The 13589-nt window shown below is 53.2% G+C and overlaps 2 protein-coding genes across 7 annotated transcripts in view; one reads left to right on the top strand and one right to left on the bottom strand.

Moving 5' to 3' along the window:
* Nucleotides 1–8188, top strand: part of TULP2 (TUB like protein 2) — a 61950-nt gene extending 53762 nt beyond the window's left edge. The window contains exons 1-13 of one of the 6 annotated variants that reach the window (XM_043436756.1): nucleotides 63–429; nucleotides 725–757; nucleotides 1173–1224; nucleotides 1641–1767; nucleotides 2430–2579; nucleotides 2825–2947; nucleotides 3753–3874; nucleotides 4542–4844; nucleotides 6434–6546; nucleotides 7053–7167; nucleotides 7252–7350; nucleotides 7586–7757; nucleotides 8031–8188. In XM_043436756.1, the coding sequence (XP_043292691.1) occupies nucleotides 726–757; nucleotides 1173–1224; nucleotides 1641–1767; nucleotides 2430–2579; nucleotides 2825–2947; nucleotides 3753–3874; nucleotides 4542–4844; nucleotides 6434–6546; nucleotides 7053–7167; nucleotides 7252–7350; nucleotides 7586–7757; nucleotides 8031–8164 (1542 nt within the window). In that variant the 5' untranslated portion in view covers nucleotides 63–429; nucleotide 725 and the 3' untranslated portion in view covers nucleotides 8165–8188. Of the gene's footprint in view, nucleotides 1–62; nucleotides 758–854; nucleotides 1768–2429; nucleotides 2580–2824; nucleotides 2948–3752; nucleotides 3875–4541; nucleotides 4845–6433; nucleotides 6547–7052; nucleotides 7168–7251; nucleotides 7351–7585; nucleotides 7758–8030 lie in introns of those variants that run through there. The other 5 variants (XM_043436754.1, XM_043436753.1, XM_043436758.1 and 2 more) reach the window with 5 other exon arrangements.
* A 1084-nt stretch (nucleotides 8189–9272) lies between these two features.
* Nucleotides 9273–12707, bottom strand: PPP1R15A (protein phosphatase 1 regulatory subunit 15A). The gene is given in 4 exon segments (XM_043435364.1): nucleotides 9273–9693; nucleotides 10112–10794; nucleotides 10797–11775; nucleotides 12453–12707. Coding segments are annotated over 3 exon segments (1998 nt in total). The 5' UTR covers nucleotides 11767–11775; nucleotides 12453–12707; the 3' UTR covers nucleotides 9273–9348.
* Nucleotides 12708–13589: the final 882 nt, after the last annotated feature.

Genomic DNA, 13589 nt, shown 5'->3' with positions numbered 1-13589 from the left:
ATTACAGATCGATAGTAGTTGGCACATGTCACATTATAAGTTTCTTATGTAAGAGAGAAGAGAGCTTGCGACGAGGCCCCTCGCAGGTCCCTTTAAGGAACACTTGTACGTTCTTCCAATTTAGAACCCCTGGAGCAGGGTTGCCAGGCTGCAGCAGAGGCCAAAGGTCATTGCTTTGTTGGAAGTGGAGCGTGGGGTGGGTCAGAAGGGAGGGGGATCAGGGCAGGTTCCAAGGGAATCTCCTGCCCTCCCTCTGAGCCCTCTTTTCTCCCCTGCTTACTTCCCAGAGAGCCAGAGATTATGTCCCTGATTTCCAAAGAGAGGGTCAGTTATGTTTAGAAATTGGCCAGACAGGCAAGGAATTGAGGTGTGAATGTGAAAAGCCTCTCCAGGCAAGAGAGCAGGAGAGGTCTCCAGGATCCCAGGCAGGTGGGTACTGGGGGTCTGGGATCACTGGGGATGGGGTGTTTGGGGTCCAGAGTCCTGAGTTCTCATGTCTGGGTGAAGGAGAGAGTTAGGTATTGGGGGAAGAGCAAGCTGGACTCCTGGGCTCCTGATAGTGGTGAAAGCTGGAAACAGGCTTCAGGGTCCCTAACAAGTACTGACACTGGAATTTGGGTTGCCTGGGTCCAGGAGAAAATCCCAAGCTTAAGATCAGGTGTTGGAGGGCAGCACCTATTGGGATGTTGGGTCTGGTTCCTGACTCCTTGTTTTGCTTCTCCAGAATGTCTCGGAAAAGTGATACATGGAAGAAAGAGTGAGTGGGGGAAATGGGATGGGCAAGGGTAGAGATGGAGGGGGCAAGGGGGCGCACACCTGCTCAGCAGCTCTTCTTGTGTACCTTGAAGGGAGGGGCTGGGGGCTTGGACTTCTGGGTCCTACCTACCTAACAGGAGGGAGCTACAGATGAGGACCCCTGGGTCTGAAAGAGGAAGGGCTGGGGGCTTTGAGTCCTGAGATAGGAGGGGCTTGAGATCTCTGACCCCTGGACTCTAGATAGGCCAGTGCAGGGAGAAAGAACTTCAGCACTGGTGGAGCAGACTCAGGTTCTATCTCTTCTGTGACCTCACAAGCGTTCAGAACCCTAAGTTGGGCAGCGGGAAGAAGGGGAAGGGCTCTTGGGCAACGGGGGTGCCCTGCTTGCTGTCACTACGAGCCTGCACCTCTCTCAGGGCCCTGGGAGATGAGCTTGCCGCTATGAGACTGCAGAAGCTGGAAGAGCAGGTACTGTGCCCAGGAATCCTGCCAACCCTCCCCTTCTATCTCCCATACCCCCTCAGGAGTCCCACCCCCAGGACTTGCTCTGGGACTCCTGGTCCTCATTGGCTCTCTCGGAGTCTCAAGTTTTGCAATTGGGAAACGAGAAAACAGGAATTAGGAATCCTCGGGAAGCAAATCTTGGTGACGAGACTCCAAAATTTCTAAGGAACAAGGGTTCTGGATCCTTAGGACTCCTAGGTCCTTCGGGAGGAGGGGCCTGGATGCCAGGACTCAGGGTTCTACGGAAGGAGTTGCTGAGAGACTGAAGGCCTGGAACTCTCCCACCTATGCAAGGACTCCCCTTGCCCCAGGCCCCCTTTCACCCCTGTCTTCCGGTTCGGTTCCTAGACCCCCACCCCACCTCTTTCCCGCTCCTGCAGTGGCGTCTGTTTGAGAAGAAGCAGCGACGGAAGCGCCAAGAGCCCCTCATGGTTCAGGCCAATCCTGACGCTTCAGTGCGGCCGCGGAGACCGAGGCGGCGGGAGGAGCGCTTCTCGGCTGCCACCGGTGAGGAAAGCTGCCCCGAGTCCCGCAGGAGCTCAGGCTGGAGGGAGGGGCCTGTGGGAGTGTGTGGAGGGGGGGTGCCTAAAGGGCCTAGAGGGGAGGAGCCTGGCGGAGCTCGTGGAGGGTGGCGGCGCTTTGTTAGAGCGCGGGGGCGGGGCCTGATGATCCGTGGGCGGGGCCTGTGAGAGTTCGGGGAGTACGGGGTACGGTGCTAGTAGAGGCGGGCCCCGAAAGAGTTCTGGGATTCGGCTAGGGTGGAGCCTGGGAGAGCCGAGGACCGCCCAGAGAGTGCGGGTGGGGACGGGGTCTAAGGAGTCGTGGAACTCGTGGGCTTGGGAGAGTTGGGGGAGGTGCCTGGAAAAGCGCTGGGACGCAGCTCCGAAGAAACCGGAGGGCTGAAGTAGGCAAAGCCCCGGGGCCAGGCCTGGGCAATTTAAAGCCGATTTATTGGAGAGTCCGCGTGGGATTGTTTACACACGGAATCGCGACAGTTTAGTGGTAGGGCTGTGCTTGTTTGAGTCTTGGGGTTCGGGTTCTGAGTTGGTCTCGAGGGTTTGGGTAGTCAATCTGGGACGAGGTTTGGGAGACCAGCGAGGAGGCGGATCTTCTCAGAGGACCAGGATTTTGTGCTTCGTGTTAATGGGCCTTGCCACACCTTCTCCCAGAACCCCTCCCAGGCCCCAGGAATCCTTTCCTTCAGGAGAATGTGCCAGAGGCGCATTTGTGCACTGAATCCCACGGTATCCTGGGCACCGTGAGCTGCGGTGGAGATGGCAGTGGCGAGCGTGACCCTCTGTTACTGCCGACAGAAGCAGGTAATCTCAAATCCTTGGGCGGTTGATACCCCGGAACTCCACTCCCCCTAGAACTCAGGAGTCTAGAACCACTCAGTCATTGCTGTCTCCAAAGGACCCCCGCGGGCCCGGATATGCTTCACCGCAAGGAGTCCAGGTCATGAACCTTCTCCTCCAATACCCAGGAATCTGCATCTCCAGCCCTCTTCCTTCCCTGGTATTCAGAAATCCCCGTCTCCAGTTCTCCTCCCTTTCTTGACTACCAGGCAGCTCTGATCTGGAGTTGGAGGAAGTCTCCGTGGAGGATGTTCCTGCCTCGCCGCCTCCTTGTGAAGAGCCTCCGGGGACTCTTCTGTCGCGCAAAGGTTGGCCAGCCCACCAACGATCTGGTAATTTCTGTGACACCGGGTGAAATCTGGTCCACTGGTCCATGTGGCACTTCCTCCCCCTTTTCTGTAATAGCTCTGTTGAGATATATTTCACATATTATACCAATTCACTCATTTAAAAATTTACAATTCCATGGTTTTCAGTGTATTTACCGAGATGTGCAACACACACCATAATGAATTCTAGACTATTAATTAATCATTACCCACAAAAGAAAACCCTATACATTTTATCAGTCACTGCCCCACCCCCCATTTCTCCCAGACCTAAGTACTACTATTTTAAATTGTGTCTCTTTAGACACTTCATATATAGAATAATACAGTATATAATCTCTTGTGATTGGCTTCTTTTGCTTGCTTCAATGTTTATCTATTTTGTAGCATTATCAGTATTTCATTCCTTTTTCTTTATAATATTCAATGGTAGGGACATTTCCTTTTATTCTCATGACTTGACCAGTGATTTCAATAACAGGACTCTGAGTTATAACCCCAAATTTGCTCCCTCCTCCCATTTTAGTTCCCCAGTCTCCCGGATGCTCTCTCTGGGACAAAGGAAAGACAGGACTCTAATCCCTCCCTGTCCTTAGATCCAGGGCAGTCACAGACTTCTCAACTTGTATAGACTCCTGTGCACATAGGGGAGGAGGAGGATCCGGCAAGTGAAGTTGATGATAAATAAGTAGGAGTCGGAAACCTGGGAGTTCTGACCTTCTCCAGCCAGCACTGATGACCTTGTCCCAAGCTCCTGGGATCCAGGTGTCCTGAGTTCAGTCTTTTCAGGGCTTTTTCTAACCTTTAGGCGCCAGTGCTGAGGACGAGAGCAAATTACAGGATGTTGGAAATGAATACGAAGTGCCCAGTGCCAGATCAAGCCCTGGAATGGATGGTGACGGTGGCCTTGGAGACTTGGCCTCCAACAAGGTGGGAGGTGGCACAGCCAATAAAGATATAGGAGGAGGAGGGCTAGTCTCAGGCTCGCGGGGCGCTAAAATTCTGCAGCCCAATCAAGGGCCCTTTTTACTGGTGGGTGGAACCTGTTATGTTTGGGCTAGCGGAAGTTCTTTGTGTGTACCATTTATTTTCAACCTAGAGGATCAGAACTGATGTGAGCCTATGCCTTAAAACCCAGCCCACCAAAAGGCAGTGAGCTTTGGAGAGGGTGAAATAGTGATAGGAAAGGGCCAGGTGGCACTCATTTTGGTATGAATGAAATCGAGATAGTTTCAGTTGAGAAGATCTGGGCGGTATTATATGTTAATATATAGACCCTGTGAACACGGGTATTAAAGGAATGGGCAGTGCTTTCAACAGGATTCTCCAATCGGTAGGTGAAATGGGTGTGGCTAATGTTACTGGCCAATCAACAAATGAAGCGATCTTGGGGTTTGATCTTGGGCATTGAACCGTACTGGCCAATCAGCAGGCAGCTGAGATATTTGACCAATAGACAGAAACTTGGTCGAGAGACAGCGTAACCCTGAGCTGGGATGGCCAATCACTAGTTGGCATAGCGGCGAGCGGGGGAGGGTGAGCCGGCTGAGGAGGTCGAGTCTGCTCTCTCTGAACTTGAATTTGGTGCGTGGGCCAGGGTGAAGACCTGGAAGAGAAGAAGGAGGAGCCGGAGTTTACCATGAGGAAATCCCCAGAGACGGGCGTCGAAGTGGTGTCCGAGGGCGCACACGGTGTGGGCAGCGGCGATGTGGGGAGCTCGCCCCACACGCCTCCCTGCGCCCCAGGCCCTCGGCTGGGCGAAGACATGAAAGCATATGTGCTGCGGCCAGCGATGCGCGGTTGCATGGTGCAGTGTTGCATCAGCCGCGACAAGAGCGGTGTAGACAAGGGCATGTTCCCTTTCTACTATCTCTACCTGGAGGCAGCCGACGGCCGGAAGGTGTGGTCTGGCAGCTTGGAAACAAGTCCCACCTCGCAGGGTCTGAGTGAGGTCAAGACTGACTTAGGCGAATCGAGGCCTTGCTCTTCATTGAGCTAGGACTAATCAGCTCCAACGCCAGGCCCTGCCCTTCAGAGAACTGGGCTCCTTTATACTCAGAGCCCAGTGGCATAGGCCCTCCCCATCCCATAACCCAGGGTTGTCCACTTTCAAATAGAGCTGGCCTTGCTCACAGGTAGGCCACGCCCCCTCAGAGTCCCAAACCCCACCCCTTACAGACCCTCCAGATATCGGCCACCTTTTGTTGGGGCTTACCTGGTAGCTAAGCTGGTAAAGGATCCGCCTGCAATGCAGGAAACCCCGGTTGGATTCCTGGGTCGGGAAGATCCCCTGGAGAAGGGAACGGCTACCCGCTCCAGTATTCTGGCCTGGAGAATTCCATGGACTGTATAGTCCATGGAGTCACAGAGTTGGACACGGCTGAGCGACTTTCACTTCTCACTTGATCCAAATCTAGGCCCTAGTCCCACCCAATCCTGAGACAGCCCCAGCCCCTCTCAGGAGCTAAGCTTCTCCCTTCGTGGATTTTCCATTGATAGCCAAGCTATGCCCCTCTCAGGTCATTTCTGTCTCACGTGTGACCGCCTCTCAATTATTCATTCTCCCCCAGAAAGAAACTTTTCCCCTACTCAGTGCCAGACTGGGTTTTTACAGATGAAACACTAAAGTCCTGCTGTAATGTTCCAAGTGAGGCCCTTCCCTATTCTAAAGCCAGGCCCTGCCTGCCAGGCAAGTTCGCCCCCTGCCTTGGCTTTCCCTCAGCCCTGGGCCCAATATCCGAAGGAGTAGGGGGAGATATTAAGATGTGAAATGAGGCTCCCTTTTCGGGACCCAGCTGACTTCCTGCATCTACCAGCAAGCCTCAGTTCAGTTGCTCAGTCATTTTCGACTCTGTGACCCCATGGACTTCAGCATGGCAGACTTCCCTGTCCACTAACTCCCAGAGCTTACTCAGACTCATGTCCACTGAGTCATGATGCCATCCAACCATCTCATCCTCTGTCATCCCCTTCTCCCGCCTTCAGTCTTTCCAAGCATCAGGGTCTTTTCCAATGAAGAAGACCTTTGCATTAGGTGGTCAAAGTATTAAAGACTTTCAGCTTCAGCATCAGTCCTTTCAGTGAATGTTCAGGACTGATTACCTTTCCTCTCCAGCAAGCCTTAGGACACTTATTGCTCTATAACCCTTTCCTCTGTCTTGGGACATGGTATTTCCTTGTTTTTGGACCCCTGTGTACACGCTAAGTCGCTTCAATCCTTTTCGACTCTGTGACCCTATGGATAGTAGCCCACCAGGCTCCTCTGTCCATGGGATTCTCCAGGCAAGAATATTGGAGTGGGTTGCCATACCTCCTCCAGGGGATCTTCCTGACCCAGGGATCGAACCCACATCTCTAAGGTCTCCTGCATTGGCAGGTCGCTTCTTTACCACTAGCACCACTGCTACCAGGGAAGACCCGGTCTTTGGGCCCCTAGCTCTAGCCAAGTATCAGAAGTCGATTCTAATGGGCTATTTATCACATCCACAGCACTTCCTTCTGGCGGGGCGCAAGAGGAAAAGGAGCACAACCTCTAATTACCTCATCTCTCTGGACCCTACAGACCTGTCTCGGGATGGGGACAATTTTGTGGGCAAAGTCAGGTGGGCAGAGTCCTGATGTGTGTGCTAAACAGGTGGCAAGGGGTGGGAGGAAGGGGACGATTGAACTACACTTCCCAGCGGTCCAAGGGTACAAGTTCCACCTGCTCTAGAACTTTTTCTCTTAGGGACTGATGGGTTATGTAGTCCTTCAAGTTATAACTCCAGGGTGGTTGGGGATAGAACTGAAGACTTTGGAGGCATGGCTGGCATTAAAGACATTTGATTTCTTGAGCGGCAGTGAGCTGGGATTCCTAAGTTCCTGTGACAGAAGAGGGTTGGTATGTGTGAGTTCTGTCTTAGAGGAAGAGTGTTGCTAAAGCCTCAAGGCAGGAGCCTAAAAATCCTCCCCAAAGGAAGAGAGGGACCTGGGACTGGTACATGGAAGATGAGTCTTACATAAGAGGATGGATCGAAAGACTTGATGAGATGACATAGGAAAGCAGTTAATGTACGGCAAAACAGGAATAATTATTGTTTTTATTCTGACCACTTCCCTTCTGGAGCAGATCTAATGTCTTGGGCACCAAGTTCAGCATCTTCGACAATGGGGTGAATCCGGAAAGGAAACATTTTTTCCCGGAGACTGCTCGGATCAGGGAGGAGCTGGCGGCTGTATGTTATGTGAGTGTTCGGGGAGATGAGAGAGAGGAGTAGAACGGTGGGGAGGGAGAAAGAAGCAGGCCAAATGGAGCATACCACCCTCAGGAGACCAACGTCTTGGGATTCCGAGGGCCCCGGAAAATGAATGTTGTTATTCCGGAAATCAACGCCCAGAACCAGAGAATGTGTGTCCAGCCACAAAATGTGAGTCCACCAAACTTGAGAATCTCTGGGTCAGTGGAGGAGGAAGGTCTGGGGGACCGGCCATAGGTGCTAAGAGGAGAGGGGGCCGATGGGTTACATAAGGTCACATAAGCCGGGAGGATTTTGTCAGATTTATATGCCTTAGGAAGGGAAAACTAGGGACTCAAAATTCTGCGTTCGGAGGAAAAAAGCTGGTTGGTAGTTGGCTAACCACGCCCCCTACTTTACTCTTTAGGAACAAGAATCGCTCCTGAGTCGCCTCCAACGGGGAGCCAGGCAGGGCCTGGTCCTGCTGCGAAATAAACCCCCATCGTGGAACGACAAGAGCGGCGCCTACGTGCTCAATTTTCATGGTCGGGTCACGCGGGCCTCGGTCAAGAACTTCCAGATCGTTCATCCGGATGACCGTGAGCTGCTAGGAACCTATTTACCTTGGCAAGGGGGCAGGAGGAGAAATACTCCCATTAGCACTTGAGCGTTTTTGTAGGGAGGGCAGACTCCACGCTATTGCAAAGCCTATTGGGAAGTGTAGTTTACTCGGCAGAGGGCCATGTAAACACGCTTCCGGGATTCTGGGCGGAATAAGGGCGCCGCACAGCCTCTCGGGAGTCGTAGTTCTCGCGGCTCAGAGGCCCGCGGCAGGGAACTAACACAGCCTCAGTTCCTGACTTCCTCTTCAGCTGACTACCTCGTGCTCCAGTTTGGTCGTATAGCCCCAGACACGTTCACCATGGACTTCCGCTTCCCACTTTGCCCACTCCAAGCCTTTGCCATCTGCTTGTCCAGTTTCGATGGGAAGCTGGCATGTGAGTAAATTCAATAAATAACTCTCATCAGCTTCTGTGCCTGCTCACTTAAAGAAAGGGCCTCAACATGCCTTCTTTTACATGAATTTACTAATAACCAATACTTACTAGATGGCGCCTGGGCGCCCCGTTCTGTGCTCTAGGGAGTGGGCTGTTGGGCAACACTTGCTCTCCTGAAATCATAGTCCGATCATGGGGGATGGGTCTTTTTAAAAGGCTCGCCTACTATAAAGGAGGAAAATATAAGGGCTGGGTCAGAGCAAGGCAGCTCTAAAATATATATACTTTTATGCTACATTTGAATAACCACAAGGAACTAGCTGAGCCAGAGAGGTCAGGGACGGGCACATCAGGCAGTAGCTCATACAAAGGTGGGAGGGACGTTGGTGGTTTTCCGAATGAGAGGGTGGTGTAGCATCAGCCTGGGGAACCAGTGGGGAGGGGCAGGGTATGAGGCTGGACCAGGTGCAGGACATTTGGAGCACTCTTGTTTGAACTGCTGAGCAGTTTTTTAAGTTGGAGCAGTAAGTAGGATGGGTAATTGAAGACATGCATGTGTGGGTGAAAGAATAGTTACAGTAGTAGCCAACACTTAACATGTTATTTAACATTGTTTTAATTATGACTTATTTGGGGATCTTATAAACTCATAAGGTATGCGCAGTTGTTAGCCGCATTTTACAGGTAAGGAAACAGTTTATGGACATAGGATTTATAAATGTGAAATCAGATACATTTGTAAGTGTAAAAGCCTTGGGGAACTCACCACATCTGCCAGTAGGGAGGATAAGTCTATTTCAGGAGCACACAGAAAACTGGAGCTTAACCCTTTTTTAGGAATTAGTGAGTTCAGCTCCCAGACCCTTTGGGGAGAAAACTTTCCTAGGTTTAATAAAATGTAGGCAGAAGCAAAAAAAAAAAAACAAACACCCCGACAAAACCCACCAGTCTTTAGTTCAAAAGAAGCCTCAGGATGGGAAGAGGCAGATTCAACGGATGATGGGAAATGTAGTTTATCCTCCATGGACGTGTGGCCTTTATGTATTCCCCCCTCAACTGTCTTGGGGACTGAGGAGTAGTGGATGCTGTCAGTTCAGACACACACAGAGACGCTGCTTACTACAAAAAGCTTTATTCATTATGTAAACTAACATTCAAATAAATAAATAGTTAACACAAAAACTACTGCACATTAGCCACGCCTCCCACTGAGGTCTAGGCTAGGAGACACACATGGAGGGGAGGGAGGGGCCAGAGCGTGGCTCAAGGGCGTGGCCTGGATGGGGGACATCGGTGAGGTCCAGGTAGGGGCAGGGACGGTGGCCAGGGAAGTGGGAGGGTTCCCGAGACGTGCCCAGGCCCTGGCCCGGGCAGCAGGGGTGAGGTAGGGACCCAGCTCCTCTTGGACCTGGGCGATACGTCGGGCGAAGCGGCTTCGATCCCGGGCAAATTGCTCCCAGGGGCCTCTGCGGGCGGCCTGGGCCGGTCCTGCCCAGACAACCAGGGGATGGACGGAGACCTTCTCAGAGAAGCGCACCTGGAGATGGACGGGCACAGACATGGAAGACACACACATACACACACGAGATACAAAGGGCAGCAGGTGGGGAGGTGGGGAGAAAGAGAAACAAAAGAAAAATGAGTTGCACAACAACGCTTGTCATCTGGTTTGTTATCTCGCCTGCCAAGAGATTCCCCAGCTGACTCACTGAAGGTAGAGGTGGGGCCCTGGGGTTGACATGAGCTCAGAGGCTCCTTCCTCCCACAGGGGCCAGCCTCTTGCAAAGGATTGCATTAACGTGAACACAGCCCTACCAATGGAGCTCACATGCAACCCTCTGCAACACGGAGGAGCCAGGAGTCGGGGCCTCCAGTCCTTTGGTCCCCAGACCCAGGAGTGCCAGCTCCCAGCCCTCTCCTCCCTAACCTCAAGGATCTAAGTTCTCAGTACCCACCTTTCTGGTCTTTGGGAGAGGTTCAAGGTCCGGATGCCTGGTGGGGGTTTGTGCAGACTTGAGCCGTCTTTGTAGTCGGAGGGGCAGCCGAGGAGGAGCCCAGGGAAGAGGGGGCTTCTCTCCAGGTAGATAGATGGCCACTTGGAAGGGGCAGGGCTCAGCTTCTCCCCACTTCTCAGCAGCTTCCCCTCTGTCTGTTTTCTCTCCAGGCTGATAAATCTGGTCCCTGAGGAGGGCACTCTGGGTCTGAAGGGAGGGGCTGGGTCCCAAGTCAGCTGCTCCTGATTCATCATCTTCATCCTCATGCTCATTTTCTTCCTCTGTGTCTTCTCCTGGTTGATACACCCAGGCACTCAGGAAGGCACTTGTGGGTGGGATTGAAGAGGAGGCCTCGGCTTCTCCCTCATCTTCAGTTGCTTCTGAATCACAGTCCTCCGTGTCTTCTCCTGGCTGATACACCCAGGCACTCAGGAAGGCACTTGTGGGTGGGATTGAAGAGGAGGCCTCGGCTTCTCCCTCATCTTCAGTTGCTTCTGAATCACAGTCCTCCTCTTCCTCCGTGTCTTCTCCTGGCTGATACACCCAGGCACTCAGGAAGGCACTTGTGGGTGGGATTGAAGAGGAGGCCTCGGCTTCTCCCTCATCTTCAGTTGCTTCTGAATCACAGTCCTCCTCTTCCTCCTGTCCTCTGTGTCTTCTCCTGGTCGATACACCCAGGCGCTCAGGAAGGCACTTGTGGCTGGGACAGAAGAGGAAGCCCCCGTTTCCTCTGAATCACTGTCCTCCTCCTCCTCTGTGATCACACTGGATGGATGCTGCCAGGTCCTGAGCGAGGGCCTCTGGGCTAGACTTGCGGAGTGTGGCCCTGGGTCAGCATCTCCTTTCTCAGCCTGTTTGTCCTTCTCCTCCTCCTCAGGCTCCTCTCCCAAACAACATTCCCAGGCCCTGAGGTGGGAGCCTACAGATGAGGGGGACATGGAGGTCTTCGTGGCTGCTTCAGTCTCTGTTCTTCCTTCTGTGGCTCCATTTACCGGGCCGCACACCCTAATGGCTTCTCCATTCTCCTCCTCCTCTTCTTCCTCCTCCCCTGGGCAACACTCCCAATGTGACAGAGGAAAAGAGAACGCGGTCACTTCTTTACCTCCAGTAACCGCTTCTTCCTTAGATTCCTGCTCCCCAGGAAGGTCCAGCAGAGATCTCATCAGAAGGCTGAGGGACAGGGGAGCAGGCTGGCCATCCATAAATTCTTCCTGCTCTCCAGGGACACCAGTTGCTTCTTCCCCACCATACTTTTCATCATCATCATCTGAAAGTCCCCAGACTTCGGGAAGAGAGCGCTCGGCTTCCAGGTCAGGGTAGGCCCCCGGGGAGGCTTCTCCGTCCTCCTCAGCCGCTCCACTGTCTTCGGTCTCCTCTTGAGGGCGCCTGCCCCAGGGGGCATGGTAGGTGGCCAGAGAAGCCTTTGCTTCATCCTCCAGGCCAGCTCCTCCCTGATCTGCTTTGGTTACTGCTTCCACTAGCCAGGGCTCTGGAGGTCCTGGGCCCCTCAGGAGGCTCCACGCCCGGCTGAGAAGGCCCATCAGTGGGGACAGGAGGAAGAAGGGGTGGGTACCTCTCCAGTGGGCAGGCTGATGGGGCATTTGGCCTGGAGCCATCTGTCTGGGCTGGGGAAAAGGGAGGGAAAAAAGGGGTCAAGTTTAGAAGCCATTTAAGGGAATAGCATCAGAGGATGACCTTGAGTCATAGCAACGGAAATAGTAACACAAATAGCAACGCAGGAGTTCCTGCCCCACATTCCTTTCTGATCCCAGCCACTCCCATCTCCGACCTTTGTTTCCCCACCTCTTCTCTCAAAACCCAGGAGTCCCCTGTTCTCCTTCCCTTAGTCAACAAGCCCCCAGCCCCATCTGCTCTCAAACCCATAAGTCCTAGTCCCAGGAAGTCAAAACGCAGGTCCTCTACTTGCTTCTCTTGGGGACAAAGTCCTAGTCCTTGCTTCTCTCAACCTCCTGAGGGCTGACAAATCAGCCCCCGTCACCCACCCCCGCCTTGGAAACTCAAAAATTCCGATCCCTAGATGGTTACTTTTCTGGGGACCCACGAGTCTGGCTCCCAGACCCCTCCTCCGTCTGCCTCAGGACTCCCAAGTTTCCAATTCTTTCTGCTTCCTAAGTCGGAACCCTGGGGTTCCTCCCACCCCTCCAGAACCCCTCAGGTTCCCAGGCCTTCCTTAATACCCACCGGAACTCAGAAGTCTGAGCTCCCGCCTCCTAACTGGCCAGAAGTCCGGTCCCAGCCCCCAACCCCTCGGAACCTAGGTGTTCCGATCCCCTCAACTCACCAGCTCTGGACTGCGCGTCAACCTGGAGGCAGGAGTGCCGGCTGAGGTTGCCACGAGAGATCGCAGGTTCGGACGGCTCGGGAGGTCAGCGCTTTCATCTCGCCCTTCGGCGTCGGGCTCGAGGACTCAAGTTGTCACCGGCTGCTGCAAGCGCTGTCGCGACAAAGACGCGTACGATCGTCCAGGGAAACATACAAATACATCCAGGCCGGAAACTTCACGGAGAGGTGACGCTACCCTCAGCGCTTTTATGGACCAAGGCAGCCGGACGTGCTGACGTCAGAGGGGAGGCGGGGTTTCGAAACGTAAACGTGAGGGAAGGGAACTGAAAACAAGGTTGGACTTCTCGCGGAGATTCCAGGCTTTGTGACGTCACGCGGCAGCGGTGTTTCCAAGCGTGGCCACGCCCCAAGCGAGCGAGCTATCACTCAAGCGCGTGAACTGCTGAAGCAGAAAGGGAGCTCTTTTAACCCTTGTTCCAGGCAAACGCCTCGCCTCTAATCTAAGACCAGGCCCCCGTCTAGAGTCTCCCACTTTCCATCTGTTCGGCTTCCTACCTGGTGTGGGAAAGTATTATTGTTCCCATATCACAGATGGGGAAACTGAGGCTTGGGAATGAAATCACTTGCAGAGTCTGGATTCATTGCAAAAGAGACAGAATGTATAAGCCCCTTGAAGGCAGGCACTTTGCTTTGCTCACTGCCTGGCACATAGCAGGTGCTCAACAAATACGTGGTGAAAGTGAAGGTGTTAGTCTCAGTTGTACCCGATTCTTTGCGACCCCATGGACCGTAGCCAGCCAGGCTCTTCTGTCCCTGGAATTCTCCAGGCAAGAATACTGGAGTGGATAGCCATTCTCTTCTCCAGGGGATCTTCCTGATCCCGGGATTGAACCCAGGTCTCCTGAATTGCAGGCAGATTCTTTACCGTGGTGAGGGGATACCTAACCAAAAATTCAGACCCCTTCCCTGTCTCGGGCACAAGTCTCCACTCGTAGGTTTCACTTCCTTCAAATTTATAGAAACAAAACAAAACAAAAAACCTCTGCTTACACAAACTGAAATTCTGGCTGTGAAGCACCAACGGAACCTCATGGGAGTGGGGGTGAGTCTTCTGCCACAAGTTCCAGGCCCAGGA

Source organism: Cervus canadensis, chromosome 18 (genome assembly GCF_019320065.1).
Source record: "Cervus canadensis isolate Bull #8, Minnesota chromosome 18, ASM1932006v1, whole genome shotgun sequence".
Lineage (NCBI taxonomy): Eukaryota > Metazoa > Chordata > Mammalia > Artiodactyla > Cervidae > Cervus > Cervus canadensis.
This window is presented reverse-complemented; position numbering and strand designations above follow the sequence as displayed.